The 22,290-nt window shown below is 40.8% G+C and overlaps 1 protein-coding gene across 1 annotated transcript in view; it reads left to right on the top strand.

The window, feature by feature from the left end:
• The first annotated feature begins 1,751 nt into the window (after positions 1-1,751).
• Positions 1,752-22,290, top strand: part of Ankrd44 (ankyrin repeat domain 44) — a 283,427-nt gene continuing 262,888 nt past the window's right edge. The window contains exon 1 of the mRNA XM_077799148.1: positions 1,752-1,847. Coding sequence (XP_077655274.1) covers positions 1,821-1,847 — 27 coding nt within the window. The 5' untranslated portion in view covers positions 1,752-1,820. The remainder of the gene's footprint in view (positions 1,848-22,290) is intronic.

The raw sequence follows: 22,290 nt of genomic DNA, 5'->3' as shown, positions 1-22,290 counted from the left end.
TTGCCTCATAGGTGCAACAAAAACATCTATGCTTGCAAAGGAGTCATGCAGATTTTTTTTTTTTTTTGTGTGTGTGTGTGTGTGTGGGTACTCTCTGTATCACTGGTGACAGAAGTGGTGGAAGCCAGTATGTTGCTTCCTCACTTGCCCTTGTCTGCATAATTGTATAACAATCTATAGGATGAATAAGAGGACCTTTGGGATTTAGCTGCTTCATCCACAAGTGGTTGGATAGTAAATGCAACTAAGCAAATGCTGTCACTCCCGTCTCTCCTTTCTCATGTGAAAATCTTTGGGAAGGCACTGAAAGTAGGGAGGAAGAACCACAGTTGGTTTGTGAATGAACAGGAGAGGTAGGTTTTTGATCTTGATCCAGGAACTCTGTAGCTCTGCTTTGCTGTTCAATGCTGCCCTGCAGGTTTGCTTTAAGGCCTGCCAGGGGCATCTGTGGCTCTCTGGGAGCATTCCCTCTAGCCTACTTAACTCTTCCTCCTCCACATTTCAACTCCTGTTCTTTTCTTAGGGAAGCCTTCCCCCACCCACCAGTCTGGCCTGATTCCTTACCAGGGTTTCCTTCTTAAACACCTTCCACCCCCACCCCACTGTGATCTCTTATCTCAGTTTGTAATCTCATTCATTAACACTATCTGGTTTATGTCAGCATTCTCGAGGGTAACTATCTTACCTATTTATGCTCTTTTTCTCTCTGTGCCTTGCCAGTGCCTAGTACAAGTACATAGCTGTTGAATGATTGAGGGTTTGCCCCGAATTCCATAAGTATCAACACTTACTATGATTATGAATATTGCCATTGCATTTGTATACCATGCTGACTGGCAACTGTCTTCAACTCTGTTGAAGACCACAATAACTTTGGATTTCGTAGAAACCAATCAGAAAACACTAAAAAATCCCAGCAAGGTGGTAATTTAAGACTACTTTGCTTCTCCAGTAACTCAGCACCACCTATCCCCTGAACACTCAAACTCGGGGTGTTAGAACTTGAGGATGGTATGTATTTTGCTGGAAGGTGGCTTGGAGATCAAGGTGAATGGAAGGGTCAGAGCCCCTGGTTTTCCCCCTCACCCCCACCAAGTGTTTGAGGAGCAAACATTTGTAAGGCTTCCCTAAAGAATCACAGTGTGTCCAGGACCCCCCTGCACTAAACAAAGAGTATCAAAACTGTGGGCTCTGACTGAGGTGGGATAACTGGGAGTGTTGGAACAATCTGATTCTGGTTAGGGGAAGAGGGTTAGGTAAGGGGGTGTGACGCAGTCTCCCAGGTTACAGTAGGTGGCGTGTGCCCCCATTGGGGTACATCCGCACGGATTTGCCCATGAGGGTGTGTGTATGAGAGAGAGAGACTAGCCAGGAAGGACCCGGGCGGCCTGGCCGGAGTCCGGCTTGCCGGGATCAGTGTGCAGGTGCGGAGAGCAGGCTGCAGTCGGGTCCCGTGGCAGCGCGCCGGGGGCCGCCGGCTGCGAGGCGCGGCTGCGGGCGGCAGGAGGCAGCGTCGGCCCAGGCGGCGCGGCCGCGAGCTAGCGAGCCAGCGCGCGGTGATGTCAGTGGCGGCCCGGCTGGCAGCAGCCAGCACTTCCTGTATAAAGGCGGGCGGGCTCGGCTGCAAACCCCACTAGCCAGTGTCAGCCTCTCGGCGGGAGGAGGAGGGAGGAGGCAGAGGAGGAGCAGGGGGAGGGCTGTCAAATTCGGGAGCCAGATTCTTCTCCCTTCCCCTGGCAATCCCTTCCGCTTCCCCGGCTCCTGGCGTGACATCTGCAGACCGGGGACCTGTATGTGTGTGTTCGAGAAGGAGCGGAAGAATGGCAGTGCTCAAACTCACCGATCAGGTAGGGGGCGGCGGCGCTGGCGGGCGGGACGCGCGGGCGCGGGGCGGTGCGGAGCCCCGAGGGGGGATGGGGGCGCGGCACAGAGCGCGCCCGCGAGCTGTTTACTCGCGGCGCGGGGAGGAGTGTGTGCGGCCGCTGGGCGCCTCCGAGAGCCGGCGGCTGTGGCTCTCCCCGCTGCGCGGTCCCGCCCAGGCCATCGCAGCAGTGCGTTGGGCTCTGGGGCTGGGGAAGGGTCCGCCAGCCCCTGGCGCAGCCCAAGCACTGGTGCGCCGGTGTGCATGCGGGTGTGCGTTGTACACGGGTCATCACTAGGCAGGGGGAGGGGAGGCTGGAATGCTCCTCCGGCTCCTACCGTGCTGCGCAGCTTGGGCTTAGCCGGCCGGTGGCTGCCCAGGGGCTGCTCTTTCACGCTGGTGGGAGTAGGACAGCGGACGCTGAAGGAGAAAGGATCGCAGCCTGGGACCCCTCCTCAAGCCCAGCAGGAGACCGGCACAGACTGCCGTTCTCAAGTGGTTGGGTTGTCTTTATCCGTTTGATTTGACATCCTGACTTCCTCTTTAGTTGCCCCGAGGCTGTATGTGCGTAGTGCGGGATGGGGACACTTGGAGATGCGCTCTGGGCTCTGGCTGGTGTCTGAGTGATAGGTGAAGATGGGTCTGAGGCTTCAGTTCCAGGCAGTGGGTTTATGCCTATGTCCATCAGCTTTGTTGCTTTCCTTGCTGAGACACCACACGGGGCAGCTCTGGAGTCCTGGCTAAGAGATGTGGAATTATTTCCTGAATCCAACTGACAGTTCTTGCTGCAGATCTATGGGATGACACCACCTCTCCCTCCCTTTGCGGACTCTGCTGCTCTTAGGATACAGAACTCACAATCGCCCAACCAAGTTACACGACAAAACTCTTTGCATCTCTTCTCACAAAAAAAGGAAACAGCTTTCTCCTCCCTGCCCATCCCCTCCCATTTATTTATGGATAGTGAAATGAACATTGTTTGGGGGGCCCTAGTGAGAGGAGAGGCAGTCTTGACTTTGATGCATGGGGTCAAATGTGCCTGCCCTTGTATTATATTAAACATCTCAAACTTCTAGAGTGGGTTGCATCTGGTTCCTCTTTTTTTTTTTTCTGGTTAGGATCCATCTAGTATCCTGCAACTTAAATGCAATTGATTGAAAAAATATTTGCAATGATGCTCTTCCCTGTAGAATAAAAGTTTCTGGTTTGTTTTCCCTAAGTATTCACAGGTTCCTTCACCCCTTGGAAAAGGTACATAGGTCTATCTTTTTTTGGGAGGATGCATAAATCATTTAGTTAAAACTCATGCTATCATAAAATTTTAGAAGAAAGAACAGCATAATTGTGATGAATATACTTATTCTTATTGGTTTCTGAGCATTTAAAAGTTTTTGTAAGTTGATATTTGGATTCGTCTACCTTTTGTTCCCATGCTTTGACAACTGTTGGACATTTGCTTTTTTTTTTTTTTTTTTAATCTTACCATTTTAGTGTGTACTTTGCTGGTATACATTACTATCCTTGCTGTTAATTCTTAAATCTGCAAAGTACAAAAAAAAATGGTCCAAATAAGCATTATTATCACACATGAAAGAATTTCACATAGACTTTTATAGAGTTGTAAGGATGGTAAAGCTGATCTCATCAGAATCTCTCACTTTCTAAATGAAGAAGCAGATCTGCAGAAGGGAAGCAGTTCTTCCCCAAGGACCATAGCTATTTACCTGTAGATCTGGAACCAACTCCTATCTCCTGTCTTCCAGCCTCCTGTGTTTTCTGCTAGAGTTTGTAAAAATTACCGGATGTGGTGAAAGGGTTACAAGAAGCCACTCTTTCTTAAATCAAGATATCAAGACCAACTCTAGTGCAAAGTGTATTACAAAAATAAATAAATAAATGAAGAAAGAAAGAAAGAAAGAAAATACTACTGGTCTTAGAAAGAAAGGAAGTTATTCTACAGGGCTTATCAGTAGGGTTTTCAAAGATGTTTGTCTTATGTTTCTAAATCATCTCCTTCCTTCCCCTAGTAAACTAGAATTGCTTTGGAGAGAAAGAAAGAGATGCACAAATTTTATTTGTGCAAATCTGAGGAGTTCTAAGATTCAAGAACATCTGATAATTGCCAGTCTGTCTTGGGACCAGCCTTTAGGAGACTGTGTGGAGGTGGTCTAGGCAGGGTGGTATGGGGTGGTGAGCAATGGTGGTTTCTGTTTCTTTAGGCCAGATAGTGTGTTTTCCTTTCCTTATATAGTCTTACTTTTTCTGTCTGAAATTTAGTTCTTAGAAGTTGGTTCTTAACCTCACATACTTACTTTGACAACCCTTTGGTTTGAGCTCTTTCTAGAAGAGTTCTGCTCTATCACTGTGGCGAGGTGCTGTACCTGTTTGGAATCCCTGCCTTAGAATTTGTAGGAGAGGGCCTGCTTTCCACTTAATGATTGTAAGACAACCATTTCTTCATTCCTCCCCCATTTGTAAAATTTGTGAGGTGAATCTATTTTTATGTGCCATTCTGGAGATTAAATCTAGGGCTTTGTGGATAGTAGGCAAGTGCTCCACCACTGAGCTGAATCCCTATGCCTGAATCTTGATTCTTGCCACAGCTTTTGAATTTTTCTTTTGAGGATACAGTCTTGCTGTTAATAACCTGAGTGTCAAGTTGTCTTAGTTTGTCTTTTTTTATTAATTTTTTTTCAGTACTAGGGATAGAACCCAGGGGTTCTTTACCACTGAGCTATATCCGTAGTTCTTTTGTTATTGTGAGACAGGGTCTCCCTAAGTTGCTGAGGCTGGCCTCCAACTTGTGATCGTCTTGCCTCAGTCTCCTGAGTCTCTGGGTATAAGGTATGCAGTCAATCCTGCAGTGATATCTCAGTCATGCCAGAGAAGGAGCATGCCTTTTTCTAACTGTTTTGGAAAGTAAAAAGTAAGTGGGAAGGGAGAGGCCATTGTGGTTTTTAGTTTTTTTTTTTTTTTTTTAAACGATGAAAAGGAACTGGAAGCTATTGCTACAAACAAACTTGTCATTTTGCACTTCTGCATTTGTAACTGTGCCTCTTCTGTTTTCTTCTTTATAGGACATATACCATTTTTCTTGCACAGTGTTAGGGAGATCAACCATCCTAGTTCACCTAGTTTCTACCATTTTGTGCTAAAACTGGGAGATTTCCAGGCGGACTGGGAGAAATTGGTTACCCTATGCAGCATAGAACATTCTCAAACTATGTGATTAATATAATAGCATAATTATTTCCTCATTGGTGTGCATTAAGACATTTATTTATATCTTTGGAAAAGTGAGCTAGTTGTAAGTTTGAGACAGAAGATTTTTATCACATACACATGTAATACAGTTTGGCTTAAGATAGCCCTGAAACTTTTTGCAAAATGATTTGATCATTGAACTTTTTTGGAGTGTTCCTTATGTCTTATAGTTAAGTCATTGCAGTGATTTAAATGTGTGGTCATAGCTTTAGCTGGGCTTCTTCTCCACCCACCTCCCCCAATTTTTTTTCCAAAGTTATAAAATCAGGATGATAAGTTCTTTTGGACTTCTAAAATTTGCTAGTGGCAGCAGAACACTACCTGCATCTCTGTGAAGGCTGTCGGCAGACAAACTGCTTCAACTGCTTCGGCAGGTGGCTCTTTTGGAGCTTCCTGCCTGGAGGCCTTCTGGTTTGGTGTCCCCTTGCCAAGTCCTAGCTCACCCTTGACTCACCCACCTCTTTGCCAAAGGCTGTGGCTGGCAGCTGTGGCAGCAGGAAGAGACTAAAAATCCTGTAACTCTGAAAGCAGGATTTCCACTCCATATAGTGTGGGGCTCTGGGACATGCTGTGTATTATACTGGGCTGCCCTTGTCCTTCCATTGGTCCCTAGAGCATGGTTGTAAAGCAGGCACTATGCTGCAATCCAGCCTTCACAGAAGAAGAGAAAGAAAGGCTTTACTTTTTGGACCCTTGTTTGGTTGTTCTGTGACATAGGCACATGGTTTGGGGAACTTAAGGCTGGTATTTCATGGCCTCCGCCTAATAGTGGCCTACATTTATTGTGCCCTTATTGTATGTTGGGCCCTTGCTGAATCATCTCTTTCCTCATAGTCACCCTAGGAAGTAGGTGGTGCTGTGATTCTTATTTTATAGATGCGAAAACAAGAGTAGGGAGGCTAATTGACTGGTTCAAGGTCACACGCCCAGTAAGTGATTGAGCACAGTGTCCTACCCTGGCAGTCTGATAGCACAGGTGCGGCTTTGACCACAAGGCTATACTTTTCATAGTTGAAGGGGCAGTGCAGACATAGGGTAATGGACACCCATTCTTATTTACAGGCAAGACATTGGATAAGCTGCATTCTGGGTATTCCTCCTACCTCTTAGGGTCAGACCCATTTCTGTTAGAATAAGGAGCTGCTCTGAGGCCTCTGCTCTTGCTTGGTGTGTGTATGGGTTATGCCTGGCTTTTGTCATTAAGCCTTGCCACCTCCCTACTCTGATGAATGGTGTGTTGGTAGCTTGGTGATTTTTTTTCTTGCTTATATTTTATATAACACACAAACTGTAATCATCATAGGAGATCAGAAAGCTAGATAAGTATAAAGACAACTCATTGAAGCTATCCAAAGTCTTTATACTCAGAGATAACTACTTCTGATATTTTGATATATTTCCTTCTAGTTTTCTGTTTAGGTATCCAGGTACAATTTTTAAACTTTCCTTGTGATAATATCAGTATTTTTCACTTGTGTACATAGCTGATATCTATGTTCTCTTGACCAGTGGCTTTTCTAAATAATCTCATGCTTCTCTTACACGCACCATTGGCTGCCCTAGCTTAAGTCTAGCATCAGCACACCAGGCCTAGCTAACCCTGGGTTGATTGAACCTATTAAAAAGAGAAGAGTTCAGCCTTTACTTCCTTTTTCTATAAATGGAGAGTGAACATAAACTCAGAAAATGTATAATCATTGTACCAGAAATAGAACTGAAACATACTTTAACAAGATTTATATATTTTGATGATATAATGTAAATTCTTATAGACTAGAGTATAACATGAAATAAATTAAATAAGCAGGAGCTACAAATATCCAATAATCCTGTGGTTTTTTCAAACTTGTTTAAGCTATGCCATTCCCTTTTGTTTTTCCTAAAGAAAATCCCATATTAAAGCTAATATATTAAAAAAGATGGGTGGGACTGGGGATGTGGCTCAAGCGGTAGCGCACTTGCCTGGCATGCGTGCGGCCCGGGTTCGATCCCCAGCACCACATACAAAACAAAGATGTTGTGTTCGCCGATAACTAAAAAATAAATATTAAAATTCTCTCCCTCTCTCACTCTCTCTTTAAAAAAACCCAAACAAACAAACAACAAAACAAAAAAAAAAGATGGGCCAAAATTGTGGTCCTGAGGTCTTTTCAAGGCTTCTTGGGGTTTAGTATTATTTGAAAGTCCCTTTGAATGGGAAAACTACTGGTGACTGGCACTGTATATGTGTGTGTGTGTGTGTGTGTGTGTGTGTGTGTGTGTGTTTTACACATCATGTATATAAACAGGAGCTATATAGATTTAGGATGACCATGGAAATTTTTTAATCTAAACAAGGACACTTTTGAAAATGCTAGGGGGTACTATAAAGCTGGGAATTGGACATGAACCAGGACTGTCTAGGTCAACCTGGACATTTGGTCACATATAGAGTCATACATTGACTCTTATGTTTGCTCATCTCAGGCTTGATGGTGACAGTGAACTAGTTTGACCAGCAGACTCGTCTTTCTCTCAAATCAGGTCTACTCGGTAGCAGGTATGACAAAGACTGTTTCATTGCCTTATGCAAGGTCAGGATTAGAAAAAGGCTCTGTCTCACGCATAGGCTCTGATTAGTTGGTCACAGGGTTGCAGAAGCAATCTGGTAGAAGGTTCTGACTCTTGTAGTCAAGGATGGGGGACAGTGGGAAGATCATCAGCATTTGCTGAGGGCATAAAACAAAGGAGTCAGCGTAGGTAGGACATTAACCAACACTTGGCAGGTGGGCTTCAGGTTCCTCTTTGTCAAATGAAGACATTGAAGTGGTTGCCCTGAGGGTGCTTCAGCTCTTCCCTCTCTGTGTGATTCAGGCCTTGTCCTGGAGGCCTCTGTGATAGTCTTTCTTACAAATGGTTTATGAAGGGTATATTTGCAGGTAAGCCCTAATTTGGCTGTCCAGGTAACAAAGTCAAACGTCTACTTCAGGTTCCTGAAGAGGGTTGTAACCACATTCTATGATTTAGGAACTGATTCTTATTCTTCCCCCTATTTTAATCTATGGATAATCCAAGATCATCTATTTTATAGATTATTCTTTCATTACTCTTTTATTTACATCTTATTTGCCTCTGGCTATTTTCAGAAGTTGAAGGGAGCAGACACTTTTTTTCTTATCAGTGTTCATGTTTGTCAAAACATGGGTCGCCAAAGAGGCTGAAGTTCATGAATCTAGTGTTAAATTATGGTATTTGTAACTTTTAGGGATTGTTTCATTTGCCTCCTCTGTCGAAAAATTGTCTAGTATTCTATTAATTAAATAAATAAGAAATGTATGACCTCCTTTTGGGCTGCTTCAGGCTTTATCAAGCCAATGTTTGCTTGTATTTCTTGGCTTTCACATGCCTGGAGTTTGCCTCACTCTTGCCCCAGTGAGTTTTAACCAACTCACTATAACCCTCTAGGGTATCTTTAATACCAGAAGAACATATTGCTCCAAGGAAGCTTCTAGAGCTCTAGTAATATTAGAGAGATTTGTAGAAACATCTGTTTGTGGCCCAGACACGGAAATTTAATCATGGTTCTAACCTGTCTTTAAACTTTTTAATATTATTTGATTTTGTTTTGCTTTGGTTCATTTAAATGAATAACACTAGACTGGGAATTAGAAGACTTTTATTGTACTTATGAGGTTGTTCTAATGATCCTATGACTTTGAGCAAGTCCTAGCCTTAGTTTCTTTGTGCATAAAAAGAGGGTGGAAGGTAGAGGATCCATTCAATTCTTTGAAGCTTTATCTAACACTCTCAGTTCCCACAGACCTCACTGTCAATCTTTTCTCAACTTGTAGAATTTGACTTGAAAAAGTCACTGCCTTCCTTGAACTTCTGATCTCCCTCCATGGCAGCATTAGAGTTTCCCGGGTCTGATAAATACATCCTGACTTTTATGTAAGAGTCAGGGGTCCTTGCCCCAAGAATGGCATCTTCTGGGATCTCCAGGATCCTAGCCTGGATGTGGGGACATAACACTACTGTGGTTGTTCCCAGCGTAGTCCTTTGGGAATTTTCTTGAACTTCTTGCAGGGCAAGAGGCACAGTCCTCGCAGACCTCCCTGCTGTGTCTCATGAGCTGTGGTGAGCTGGGGCCCACTTTAGCCATCCACAAATGCCGTGGGTTCTTCCAGGCAAGATGCTGCTCCATGGAGCTCCGTGGTAACCACTGGGTCTTACAAGTCTGTTTTTCAGCTGTTGATGTTGGGTACAGTTGACAGGGGAACTACAGACTTCCTCAAGGAGGGAAGGAAATTTCTATGTGCAATCACCAGGCTCTAATGTGTAGATATGGTCTGGTTTCTGTGGAGGAGGCTTGTTTTGGTGCCTAAAACAGCTGAACAGGAAGAGAAAGTTTGGAAAGTAAGCAGAGGAAAAGGGTAAGGATAGAACACGAGGCAGAAATTCAGGTTACCTGGGACAACCAGTAAGAGTTAAAACAATGGCCCAAAGGGGCTGATACCTGTACTCAAGGGATGAGCAAGATGGTTTACTGAGCTTGCATTTGGGAAAGAAGATATTAAAATTCATATTTCTTTTAAAGTCACTCCTGTAAGCTTTTATTTTTAATGTCCATGTTATAGGCTAGTATCATATAGTCTTTTTGGCTCTACTTTTTACTTTTTGCTAGCTGACCAAACCACCACCTGGATTATTATGGCAGCCACCTGACTGGTCTGGCCTCATCGGATCTCGGCCCCTACACTCTATTCTCAGCATAGCTGGAAGAGTGATGGGACTCAGATCATGTCACCCCTCTGCTCAAAACCCTCCAGTCTCACGCAGTAAAGGCTAAGGTTGTTGTATGACCTCTTAACCCCTCTACCTGCAGTCCTTTCTACCTGCCCCTGCCTCCTGGCTTCTCAGCTCCAGCCACTGTGGCCTGAACATGTCAGGTGCCTCCTGCTTCAGGACCCTTGCAGTTCCCTTGCCCTGAGAAGCTCTTCTCCAGATACGTGCATGACTCCCTCCCTTCCCTCAGGTCTCCTCTCAGATATTACCTTCTCAGTGAGGCTCTCCCTGACCACTCTAGTTAAAATGACCACCCCCTATTTCCTGTCTGTCTTTATTTTTCTTCATACTAACTATATCACATATTTATCCATGACCACCTTCCTTTTAAATAAAATCTTATGTATAGGAGAGAGAGATAAATAATAGGGCAAAACAAAAAAAAAATTTTGGGGGGGTTGGGTTAGTTCATTCACTACTGTGTCTTTAGCACTTAGAACAGTGTAAGGCATATAATAAATGCTCAAATAGTTAAATGAATGAAATAAATATGTAAGTATATATACACTAATGTCCATATATATGAATATTGGATTTTCATTCAAACAAAATTAAAAATAATTGTTTCCCTATTAAAAGACAAGAGATCATATATTATCTTTTCTGATTATATTTCTCCACTTTTTAAACTGAGCTTTTAAACTGGTTAGTGATGTAGTTGATTCTGAGTAAATTCCATTTTTTTTCCCCTCAAGGGAAGTATCAGGGTAACACTAGGGGAAGGGAAATGTTGACCCTAAATATTATGGAAAGGGGCACATATATTCATGCAAAGGGGATCCCCTGTGTTTTCAATGATGCAAAGAATGCTTAAGAAGCATTGTCTATCTAGCAATGACTTTGCTGGGGCTCTCTACTCTCCTTCTTCCTACAAAAGACAAGAATAGGTCAGAACAGCTGCAATAAAATAGTTAGAAACCACACATAGAGAATTGGAAATGAGGAGCTAAGACAGTAATTATTTTCTACGCAATTTAATCCTAACAACATTTCTGTGAGAGAGCTGACCATCATTTCATTTTATAAATGAGGAAAATGAGAACTGAGAGTTTCACTGTTTTTTTCCAGTCCTGGGGGTTGAACCCAGAACCTCATGTATCTCAGACAAGCACCCTATCACTGAGGTACACACTCCCTCCCAGCTCTTTTAAAAAATATATATTTTGAGACAGGGTGTTGCTGAGGTTGGCCTCCAACTTGCAATCCTTCTGCCTCAACCTCCGAATGAGCTGGGATCACAGGGGGGTGCCACCACACCCAGTGAGATTAAGTAATTTGTTTAGGTTCTATGACGCTGGGAGTCACACCTAGGCAAAGTTTGACTCCAAGGTGCACATCCTTAACCCTTATACTCTTGGTTTCCTGAAGAAGGTGTGGTAACACAAGAGGCCCTTTTTCTCTTGGAGTTCATGATTTAGTTAGAGAAATGATATTAAATGCCTTATTCATGGAAGACCCTCAAATGTTTATGGAATACAGGTGACATACGAAACAACTATTAAACCAGGTGGACTGTAGTTGTAAACTATATTTGGGGTATTAATTAAGAACTATAGGAGTCCAGAGATGGGCAGAAACATTAAGAAAGACTTCAGGGAGCTAGAGGGAGTTCAACTAATATTTGAGGAAGGGACTGATTTAGGCAGCAGTTGGGGGTGAGTGACATGCTATGTACCTGTCAGGTAACCTATGAACTGAATTTACTGAGGCATAGGGTTCTGGTTAGGTAGAAAGAAGTGGGAAGAAATATCTAATATCCAAAGTGGAGGGCTGGGGATATACTCAGAGTACTTGCCTAGCATATGTGAAGCCCTGGGTTTAATCCCCAGTACTGCAAAACAAACAAGAAACCCGAAGTGGATAGGAGAGGGTTTATACATTAATAGATCTTTCTTATAAGGTTTTCTGGTAGGTACTGTGTCTTCTTCTGGAAACTTGAATTAATGAGGTTTGTGCATGATTTTTTAAAAAATATTTTTAAGTTGTAGATGGACACAGTACTTTTATTTATTTATTTTTATGTGATGCTGAGGATTGAACCTAGTGCCTCATATGTGCTAGGCAAGTGCTCTACCACTGAGCTACAACTCCAGCCCATTGTGTAAGATCTTTTATAAATTAACTTGTATCTACCTTGTTCCAAATAATATTGAAACATAAGGTAAGGTGAGACTTTTTGGGTCCTTCTGTTTCCGTGATACCCCAACTTAAATAGATTGTTGCGTGAATTACTTGTCATGGTAGCATTTCATGGACAAACTTGTACCCTGGAATAGCAAGGACTTATTAAAAGAGCTTGGATGGTTTCTGTTGTATAGGACATTGATGGGATATGTAGTAGGTCTGGAGATAGGTTGTTTTTAACCTTATAATTTTTTTTTTGAAAATAAAAAAATTACCTTGCAATATCTAGATAATGGGAAATCAACAGGAAGAAAATGTCTTCTTTTTTTAAAAAGATAAAATCAGTTGCAAGAAATAAAAAGATGAAAGAGAAGGGAAATATAAATACATAGATTAAAAGATAATTTAAAAGCTGATTGTCGTGAGTAGGTTTGGATTCTGATTTAAACAAACTTAAAAAACATACTTCTCTGAAAAAAAACTGGGGAAACTGAATATCTATTAGACATTTAATTATTAAAATGTGAATATGATGATGTGGTGGTTCCATGTTGAAAAAAAAAAAATAAGACAGGCCACTAGCACACTCCTGTAATCCCAGCGGCTCAGGAGGCTGAGACAGGAGGATGGTGAGTTAAAAGACAGCAACATCGAGGTGCTAAGCAAGTCAGTGAGACCATCTCTAAATAAAATACAAAAAAAGGGCTGGGGATGTGGCTCTGTGGTTGAGTATCCCTGAGTTCAATCCCTGGTACCCCCCGCCCCCACCCGCGCACACAAAAAAAGAGACCCCTTATAAAACAAGAAACAAACACACACAAAAAAAACCTTCAGCAGTCTGATTAAGTCATTGACCATTCCTTCTGGAAGCAATTTCTCTTTCTTTTTACTTCTTCTTGCTTCTTTTTAGCTCCTCCAAAGCCCTCCATTCTCATTTTATAGGATGTCTTTAGTAAAGTTATTAGAGTCCTTTTTGGTTGTTGAAAAAAGCAAATGATTCTGCTAGTTTTGCTGTCTAAAGTAATATGTTTCTGAGCTGGTTGTGAGGTCCACGTTGATTGACTTAGCGTCAGTCCTTTGTAATTCCAGCCAGATATTGAGCATCTGTCTTGAAATCCTAGCTTGTGTGCTTTTAGAAAGACCTAGTCTTGGCTTGTTCTTTTAAGGTATTCCAGTGTAAGATACTTGGATTAATTTAGGTATTAGAGTTGACCCACCATTTTGTTACCATGGCTTTTTCACTATGTTTTATAGTTTTAAAGGGCAGTGAGAAGTTACAAAGTCTCAATTCAGTAACCCAGCTGCCATGCCTTAGTACTCAGGAAGTGGGTATTGGTTGTTGCCTTCAATGGTTTCAGTGTGGCTTTAGGGCAGGCTGAAATACCTTTATTTCTACATGTGAAATTCTTCCACAGCCTTCTTAACAGAGCCCAGATTTTAAGAATACTGTAGACCATAAGCTTAAGAAACGGCCAACTGCCACTTGAGTAAATGATACTGTCATGAGTAATTTAGAAAGCACATGACTAAGATACTTGGAGTCTCCATGTAATTATGTCTTAGGGCCTGTGAGGTAAGTGTAAGGTTTCCTTGTTAGTGTTCCCTTCCTTAGTAGAGGGGAAGAAACAACCTTCTAAGGAGCTCTGATTTTTAGCAAAGGGTCTTATATCAAGGTTCCAGGGTATTGTACTTTGGTACATATGCTGTTAAAAACACCATGGCATCTTATTTGAATAGTTTTAAAAAATATTAGTTGAGAGTGATATAGCTGAGAGAATACTAAAGTTGATGTCCTCACTAGTTGTATCTGGCTTTCTGTGACCCAACTTTCCTCAGCTGTAAAATAGGTTTAATAACATTTGCTTCATGGGGAAGTTGTGACAATCAGGGGCGATTTGTACATCAAGTGGCCATTTGTTGGTTCTCAAATGAATGATCACTGAATTGGGCTGGCTCCTTGGGTGTCAAATCAGAGAAGACCAGTTCTTTAGGCCAATTTCAGCTCTAGAAGAATATGATTTTAGCTTTTTTTTTTTTTTGCTTTAAATTTTATTTTTGCTTTATCTAACTTAAATAATATGGGTAGAAAGAGTTTGTATTGGGTCCTACAATTTCAGAGAGTGCTTTTCTTTTATTTTGGTATTATTTTATCAGGTCAATTGATTTAGTTTATTTGACAGAAGAATCTTATATTTAGATAGATGTAGTAGGATAAATGTGTGTCAAAACGATTTGGAAGAGTGTGTAGTCATTCTTAATTTAAGTTTTCAAAAAGAACTCTGAAAACTACAAGAATGCCACTTCCTCTTCACAGAAGCATAACTGTTTTCTTTTTTTTTGAGGAAGTGCATAAAAGCAAAATAGTTTGATAGAACAGTCTTCATAAAGTCATCATGAAAGGAGTTATCATGGCAGAATGTCTAAAAAGCATTGCAAAATTTCATGTCTTGAGTGAATATGTAATAGGTATAAAACCATAAATGTTTCTGGGAAAAAACTGATTAAAAAAGTCAGATGAAGTACATATTGTAAAATGTCATTTTAATTTGGTATTTTTTTTCTTTTAGAACTACCGGATGTTATTTAATGAGGGTGTGTGTGTGTGTGTGTGTGTGTGTGTGTGTGTGGTGTGTATTTTAGCTCTAAAAACATATTTCAGCTTCTCAGTGGAAGTATAGAGCAAAATAAAAAGGTTGTAGGAAAATGATAATGAGAATTGGTACCAAAAAAAAAAAAGTGAAATAAAGATGGAAGAAAAACTTTTTTTTTTTTTTTTTAATAGGAGGAAGGAATTAGGGATGGGAAGGAGGTTGACTGTGTTAGTTTTTGAGGTGGGTATTAGACATGCTCTTGAACTTTAAGTTGGATTGGTTATCACCTGGTGTATTTTGCTCTTTGCAATAATTGGCATTGATCACTGCTCTTCAGCCACAATTACATTCATTTCTAGGTGTTGTAGGATTGCAAAGTGGAGATTGTTACTTACACTGCAAACAAAAAATGACCAGAGCTGTGCAGCTCAGAAGGCTGAAGAGACCAGGCTGATGGGTCTGTGACCCAGTAGAGGGTCCTTCCACTAATATATCAAGAACCTTCAGTATGGGTATTGTGACCAGCAGAAGAGAGATCATTGTACAGGGCAAAGGAAGGCATTGGGGCTACTATGACTATAATCTGTGACAGTTGTAGTTTTAAGTTCCCCACCTCCTGTTCTGATCTGTTGAACTCAAAAGGACATTTTTGTTTCCATTACTACTTTACGTTTTCAATCAGTCTTCCAAGGACAGAATAGTAATGCTCTTAGATTTGTTCTGCTCTGAATTGGCTGTTAGACCCTGCCTGTCATTACACCTCTCTGGGCCTCAGTTTCCCCTAAGAAATGAGGCTGTTGTTTTAGATTATTTTGTGGCTGCTCTGGTCTTCTATACCTCTAATCCAGGTTTCGGCAGACTATTGTCTGCAGGCCAAATTTGCCTCGCCACCTGCTTTTAAATGGCCCATGAGCTAAGAATGATTTTTGCATTATTAAATGGTTGAAAAGGATCAAGAGAAAAATATTTTGTGACACACAAAAATTTAATATATGCAAATTTCAGTGTCCATAAGTAAAGTTGTATTGGAACATGTCCTCCCTGGTTTGTTAACATATCATCTGTGCCACTTTTAGGTTGCCGCAGTAGAGCTGGGTAGTTGTGACAGAGATTGAAAGGCTGGCAAAACTGAAAATATTTACTATCTGACCCTTTACAGAAAAAGCTTGCCAATCCTTGCTCTAACCCCCAAGTAGACTTGGGATCATGCTTTTCAGAATATAAGTGCTATACTCTTAGAGTCTTAGTGTTACCTGGGCTGTACTTTGATCTACATTTAATTAGATTAAGATGGGAATTCTTGCTGCTCTTTTCTCCAGGAGCAAGTAGAAGCTTAGTTAGCTTTCTTGGTATGCTTTCAATTAAAAAAAAATTCTCTTTAAAACAATAGTTTGTTTGTACTCAGACTTCTCCCTCTAGGAACACTGTAGAGAAAGAGCCATATGTTTATATTTTAAATTACTTGCCTTTTAAACTGGTTTTTAGATTCCACATGTGGACCCTGAAACAGTTAACATGTACTTTTGATGCACTCAAAGGGCTCAGATGGGGAGGAGCTTGACTTCTTATATTTGAGAGTGAAACAGAAATCTTAGTGTTTTTTATTTACATTATGTACTAAATGTTTAGTTTTTTTTTGGATAGACTCTTGATTAACATGGAGCTGGAAACGACTTCAGTTTTATAGAAAGATAGTTGTACCTTCAAAATGTTTGTTTAAAGTTAACTATAAAAGGAAGTTAGAAATAATATGAATGCTATCTATTTATCTGATATTTCCCTTTATTCTAGAAAGTTCTCTCAGGTGCTAAGTCTGGGGGTTTCTGTGGGAGTTATAAGTGTGTGCATGCATGTATATGTGAGCACACATGTGTGTGGTTTCTAGTGTTCATTTCATTTCAATTATAATGAGAATCTGCCTCCTGCTCTTGCACTTCTAGTCAGTTGAGTTATTATAAAACCCCTCCTAGGCGTGGAGTTCTGTTTGATCTTGGAAGAAGATGGGCACTTTGAACTGATTAGTTGGGGGCAGAAGGGAGGTCAATCAACACATGTTACCATTCATCTAAAAGTTACTTCATTTTTTTTTTCTCTTCTGATTCATGAGAAAGGAAGAATTTGGACTAAAGAGTTGTTTATGAAGAAGATTTGTAAGGAAACTAATGTAGCGTTAAGCTTTGGAAAGTATTGCCAGTGACTTGGAACCTAAGCTCTCTGGAGACGTATGCCATTTTCTGAACATTACAAATTATCTGGGGGGAGACAGGAGCTGAACACTGGGATTCCCATTTCCCTCTGAGGGAAAACTGAGGCAAGTGGTTGTTACTTAGTGGAGGTAAGAGCTCTTGTTTTCTCCGGTTCAGTTCAGTCTGAGGTGTATTTCATTTGCCTGTCCTGTTCTTAAGCAGCACTTATAATTTCACGTGTCATTTCTATGGTTATATTTAGGGTACAGCTTGAAACACTGTATAAACACCCTGGGATGGAACAGTGCAGACTATGCCTGGGTAATCATTATGTAGTTCCAGTATCATATCATGCATTATCCAGATTAGAATGTATCACTCACTCCGAAGTTGGTCTAGAAGAGGGAGCACATTGTGTTCAGGGCCAAAAGGACATTGCCTCATTGCTCCCTTTTGGGTGAAGATCTTTGTGTTACACAGAAGGCTGGAACTTACTGATAATAGTCCCCAAACACTAAGGCTTTCTCACCACCTTCCCCCCAAATACCTCCATAATGTGTTTTGTCTTCTCTTTTAGAATTTCATGAGAAGTATCTGGAATTGGCTCTCTGAAGGGAAGGTCTGTCAGAGGACTGTTTAGATGCATCTAAATGCAGATGTGTTTAATGAACACTTTCGCTTTCCTTCTTACATGCAAGGGGGCGAGTTTCTTCACTGAGCCTCTCACTTCTGGTTTTAGTCCATTTTTAGCCTCTTGATCAGTGTTTGACTTGGGAAGGTCAGAGCTAAACCATTCATTTGCTCTTCACTCCTGGGGGTGGGGGGGATGTTTCCATCTCTACTTTTTACCATGCTGGACTCTGGTTAACCCAGTCTAGATTTATAGTAACTGTTGAATGAATGAACCATCTGTTGCCAGTTTGTGCAACTGTTTTGCCTTTTCCATCATTGTTCCCAGTTTCTTATTTATTCTCCTGGGATCTTTACTATGAGACAGGAAGTAATTAATTTTTTTTTTTGTTGTTGTTGTGCTAATTGCCCCAGTAAAAGGATTGGTGGTAGGAAATATTGCGATTTTTGTTGTTGTTGTTGTTTTAGGTGGAAATTTTTCTTGGTTAAAGTGTATAGCCAGCTGGGTGAGGTGGCACACGCCTGTAATCCCTGTGGCTCTGGAGGCTGAGGCAGGAGGATCTCGAGTTCAAAGCCAGCCTTAGCAATAGTGAGGTGCTAAGGAACTCAGTGAGAACCTGTCTCTAAATAAATACAAAATAGGGCTGGGGATGTAGCTTAGTGGTTGAGTGCCCTTGAGTTCAATCTCTGGTACCAAAAAAAAAAAAAAAAGTGTAGAGCTAAGAACTATGGCTGATAGCTCAGTGTGTCATGACATGAACAGGTCTGAAACAGCTTATCCCCAACAGTAGTTAGTCAAGGAAATAGTACAGGAGCACATTTTTTGGTGTGTCCTGAGGATTTTAGACAGGCTTTAACTGGAACAGCTCTTTCGAGACCTGCACAGGAACTCACTGTTAATGTAAGTACTTAGTGTAAAGCCTCTAGCTTAGTTGGGCCCTCAGGAGTCAGAGTGTGAGTCCCACCACTGATCCTGGGTGGACAGAGGGGGCCAACCTGGAAGCGTCTCACTGTAACATTTTTAGCCCCAACCCCTTCTTCCAAAAGATTTTATAAACTGTGTGTCCCTTGCACGTTTTTTAGATTGACGTCTAAAGTCTTTTATCATAAAGTTAGAAAGTTACAAAGGATGTAACTGTTGGCACAGTATAAATATTGATTTTTAAAAATGAAAACATCATATCACTTTTTGAAATGTATTGAATGGAATTTAAACACCAGTGTGATTTGATGGGCCCCACTGTCACTTAAAACAAAAAAACACTTGAGCAAGCACTTCCTTGGTTTTGAAAATTTTACATTGTTCCTTTCCCTCCTTGAACTTACATTTTCATTGCATTTCCTTACATAAAATTTTATTCCAATGTGATGTGATGCATTTTAAATACCTCAGCCTCCTGAGTAGCTGGGATTACAGGAGAATACCAACCGGTCCAGCTTAGTGCTCTTTACACATATTCTCACTTAAAACTATTCTAAATGAATCAACCCCAATAACCTTTCTTTCACAATTTTTGTGTTTCTATAGGACGGTTCCATACTTGGTGAGAAGTCAGTTTTTTATATGTGAGAGTTTGGGCTATTCACCTCTCCAACATTTGAAACTTCATTTAGTTTCCCAAAAGACTTCCTCTCAGATATGTTAGATGAGGTCTCCGTGTTCTTTATTACATTCCACTCTGTGCAACTGATCAAATAATAGCAGATGTAAGTGATGGTGCTAGATTTTAAAATTTGATTAGAGTCTGATGTATTTGAAAGCTAACTTTTCACATTTGAATACTCAGATCTTGCTTTTGTAACTGATATATAGCAAACCAGTTGCTTGAGGGAGTATACATGATGGTTCCTTGGTTGGTTTGTTGATCTTGGAATTAGGCAGTGAGTTCACTGATGATATCCTAGATTGAAAATAGATATATTTGAGCAGTTACCTTATGATAAGTATGACAGAATAAAATTCAAAATGATTATGATTGTATGGATATGTTGAATGGATTTGTCTGGCTTTTATGTGTGTCATTCAACAGCATCAAAATTGTTCTTCAGGGAGGACTCTGATGAATAGTGTTGCTGGTTCCCATCTTGCTCATCTCTAGACCAGAGAGACACAGTCTCTCTGCCAAGGATTGTGTTGTCACGGTCAGGTCCTACTGCAGAACAGCTTTTCTTATACTTTTCCTTTTCTGTCTGTAGGAGAATTAACTTCAGCTACTTGACCCATTTTGCTTTTCAGTTGGAGTGTATGTATTATCATATTATTTAGGACTTCTAAAAAATATAAACTCTTTCTTTCTTTTTTTGGGTGCTAGGGATTGAACCCAGGGCCTTGTGCATGCAAGGCAAACACTTCTACCAACCGAGCTACATCCCCAACCCTTTCTTTTTTAATAGACTTTATTTTTTTTTAAAGCAATTTTAGGTTCACAGCAAAATTGAGTAGAAAGTACATAGAATTTCTGGATAGACTCTTCATCCTTACCAACCTCTCCATTATCAAAAGCCTCCACCAGAGTGGTATGTTTGTTATAATTAATTGACAATATGTCATTATTACCCTAAATCCATAGTTAACATTAGGGTTCACTCTTGGTGTTGTGCATTCTGGGGGCTTTAACCAATGTATGAGGACCTACCATTACAGTATCATTCAGCAGTTTCACTCCCCTGAAAAATCCTGTGTTTTCCACATATCCATCCCTGTTGTCCCTCAAACCCTTTTAACCCTGGTCTTTTACTGCTTCCATAGTTCTATCTTTCCAGGCATACCATTAGTTGGGTACTTTCTTTTGAAAATGGATAAAATAGGATAAAAAATTTTTTAATTTAAAGGGATTTTAGAGATGTTCCATTCTGTGGCTTTTTAAAAAGAATTTAACCTTTACTTTTTATTTTATTTTTTTTATGTGGTGCTGAGGATTAAACCCAGTGCCTCACCCATGCTAGGCAAGCGCTCCATCACTGAGCTACAGCCCCAGCCCTCTGTGGCTTTTCATGCTTACCAAAGTTATAATTTTTCAACAGTTTGAATAGAAACCAACTTGTTCAGTTTCATAAGCCAAAGAAGTATTTTGCATGATTTAAAATCATGTTAAAAATTTCTTGGAGAAGTAAAGAAAAACATTAAAAAGAAAACAGAAATTCTTTCTGTCCTTAGATACTCCTGAAAGAATTTTTAAGCCAATTTTGATTGCTATTTTGATAGCATTTAGGGAGATTTTTAGGATTAAGCAAAATGAGATTGCTTTTAGATTGAGACCACTAATATTAAAAAGAAATATTCTCAGTTTTATTGTAAAATAGGACTGGAATCCATTGAGGCACAAGATGTTTGGGTATATAGCATGCTTTAGTAGTGTCATGGAGAATCCTTTTCATGTGGCAAATGATGACATTGGCCAGCCGACTGTAATGGTGAAATGGAAGTGCTTTCTTTCTGGTGACTAGCTGGTCTCTACTTTGTAGGTTGGGTTGATAGTCCTATCAGACTCACCCAGAATTAGCACTGGGCTCAGGCATTTTGGTAGATGTTGGAATGGTTGAATTACTCAGCGATAAAACTGGAAGACTTGATTTTGTCTGAAGTTTTCCAGAGGTGACCCCAGAACCTAATACTATACCATTTTATCAGTCTCTTTAAGTTTTATAGAGGTTCTGTGTTAGCAACAGTGAGGCTTTCTGCTTTCTTTCCTCTTGTTTTTTTTTTTTTTTTTCTTTTTCTATAATCTGTTCAACCAAGGTTTGTTTTACAGGAACCTGTAACTAGGGCATGCCTGAGACTAACAGGGCCACTGGCTTTAGGGCTGTGACATTTGGTTGTTGCTGGCTTAAGAGGTTCTTGGTGATAGATGGAAGTCATAAAGCCACAGAAGGAGTTGGCTTCTTGAGAGAGTAAAAAATCTATTTAGCATGTTTATGAGAAAATAGTGAGAGTCTTTTCCCCATCAGAGGCAGGCATGAAAGCTCCAATATCCAACCAGAGTATTTCCCAGAGCTTGACAAGTTGCTTTAACCTGTGGCTCCCCACACTTAGAACATATTTCATCAAGTTGTTCCATCCCAGGTGGGCTGCTCTGTGTGGATCAGAACTCAGAAGAGGAGCAGGTGGGAGCTGGATGCCACACAGGTAGCATTTATGGCATCAGACATGTTCCATTGACAAACTCTTGGCTGTCACAGCCCCAGCCACATTCCTACAGAGAGAGGATTTGTGGAACTCATTTATAGCTTTTTTTTTTTTTTAAGATAGAGTCTTGCTGAGTTGTCCAGGCCGGACTCAAAATTGTGAGCTCAAGTGCTCCTCCTGCCTTAGCCTCCCAGGTAGCTGGGACTATAGGTACACACTACTGCTCCTGGCTAACATTTTGTGTAACCTAAACTCCCTACATTTTATCACATCCTATAGAATGGGTTGTAGATGGGCCAAAAATTGAACTAGAGACTAGTGGGTAATACTCAAACTTGCTCAGAGGGTAAAGTTTCTGGGTCGCCTTTGAAGTGCACGTCACTTAGAATGCCACAAAATTGGAGTCATATGAGAAAGGTCTTCTTAACCAGCACAACATGAGTTTCAATTTTTAAGTATTGAAGGTCTTCATAACTTAAAACTTGACAATTTCAAATTTTAAAGGGATTGTATTTCTGGAATTTTGTTTAAATACACATACATGTGTATACACACATACACATACCCATACATTTGTGGGTATACACATGTGTACACAATGTGGTTTTTGATTATAGGTTGCTTTAAGTTTTTGTTTGACCATGTGGTGTAGGTACTAAGATTTGGAGAAATTAATGAGAGGAC

This window comes from Urocitellus parryii, chromosome 1 (genome assembly GCF_045843805.1).
Source record: "Urocitellus parryii isolate mUroPar1 chromosome 1, mUroPar1.hap1, whole genome shotgun sequence".
Taxonomy (NCBI): Eukaryota; Metazoa; Chordata; class Mammalia; order Rodentia; family Sciuridae; genus Urocitellus; species Urocitellus parryii.
The sequence above is the reverse complement of the archived record's forward strand: the minus strand, read 5'-3'. Positions and strand labels throughout refer to the sequence as shown.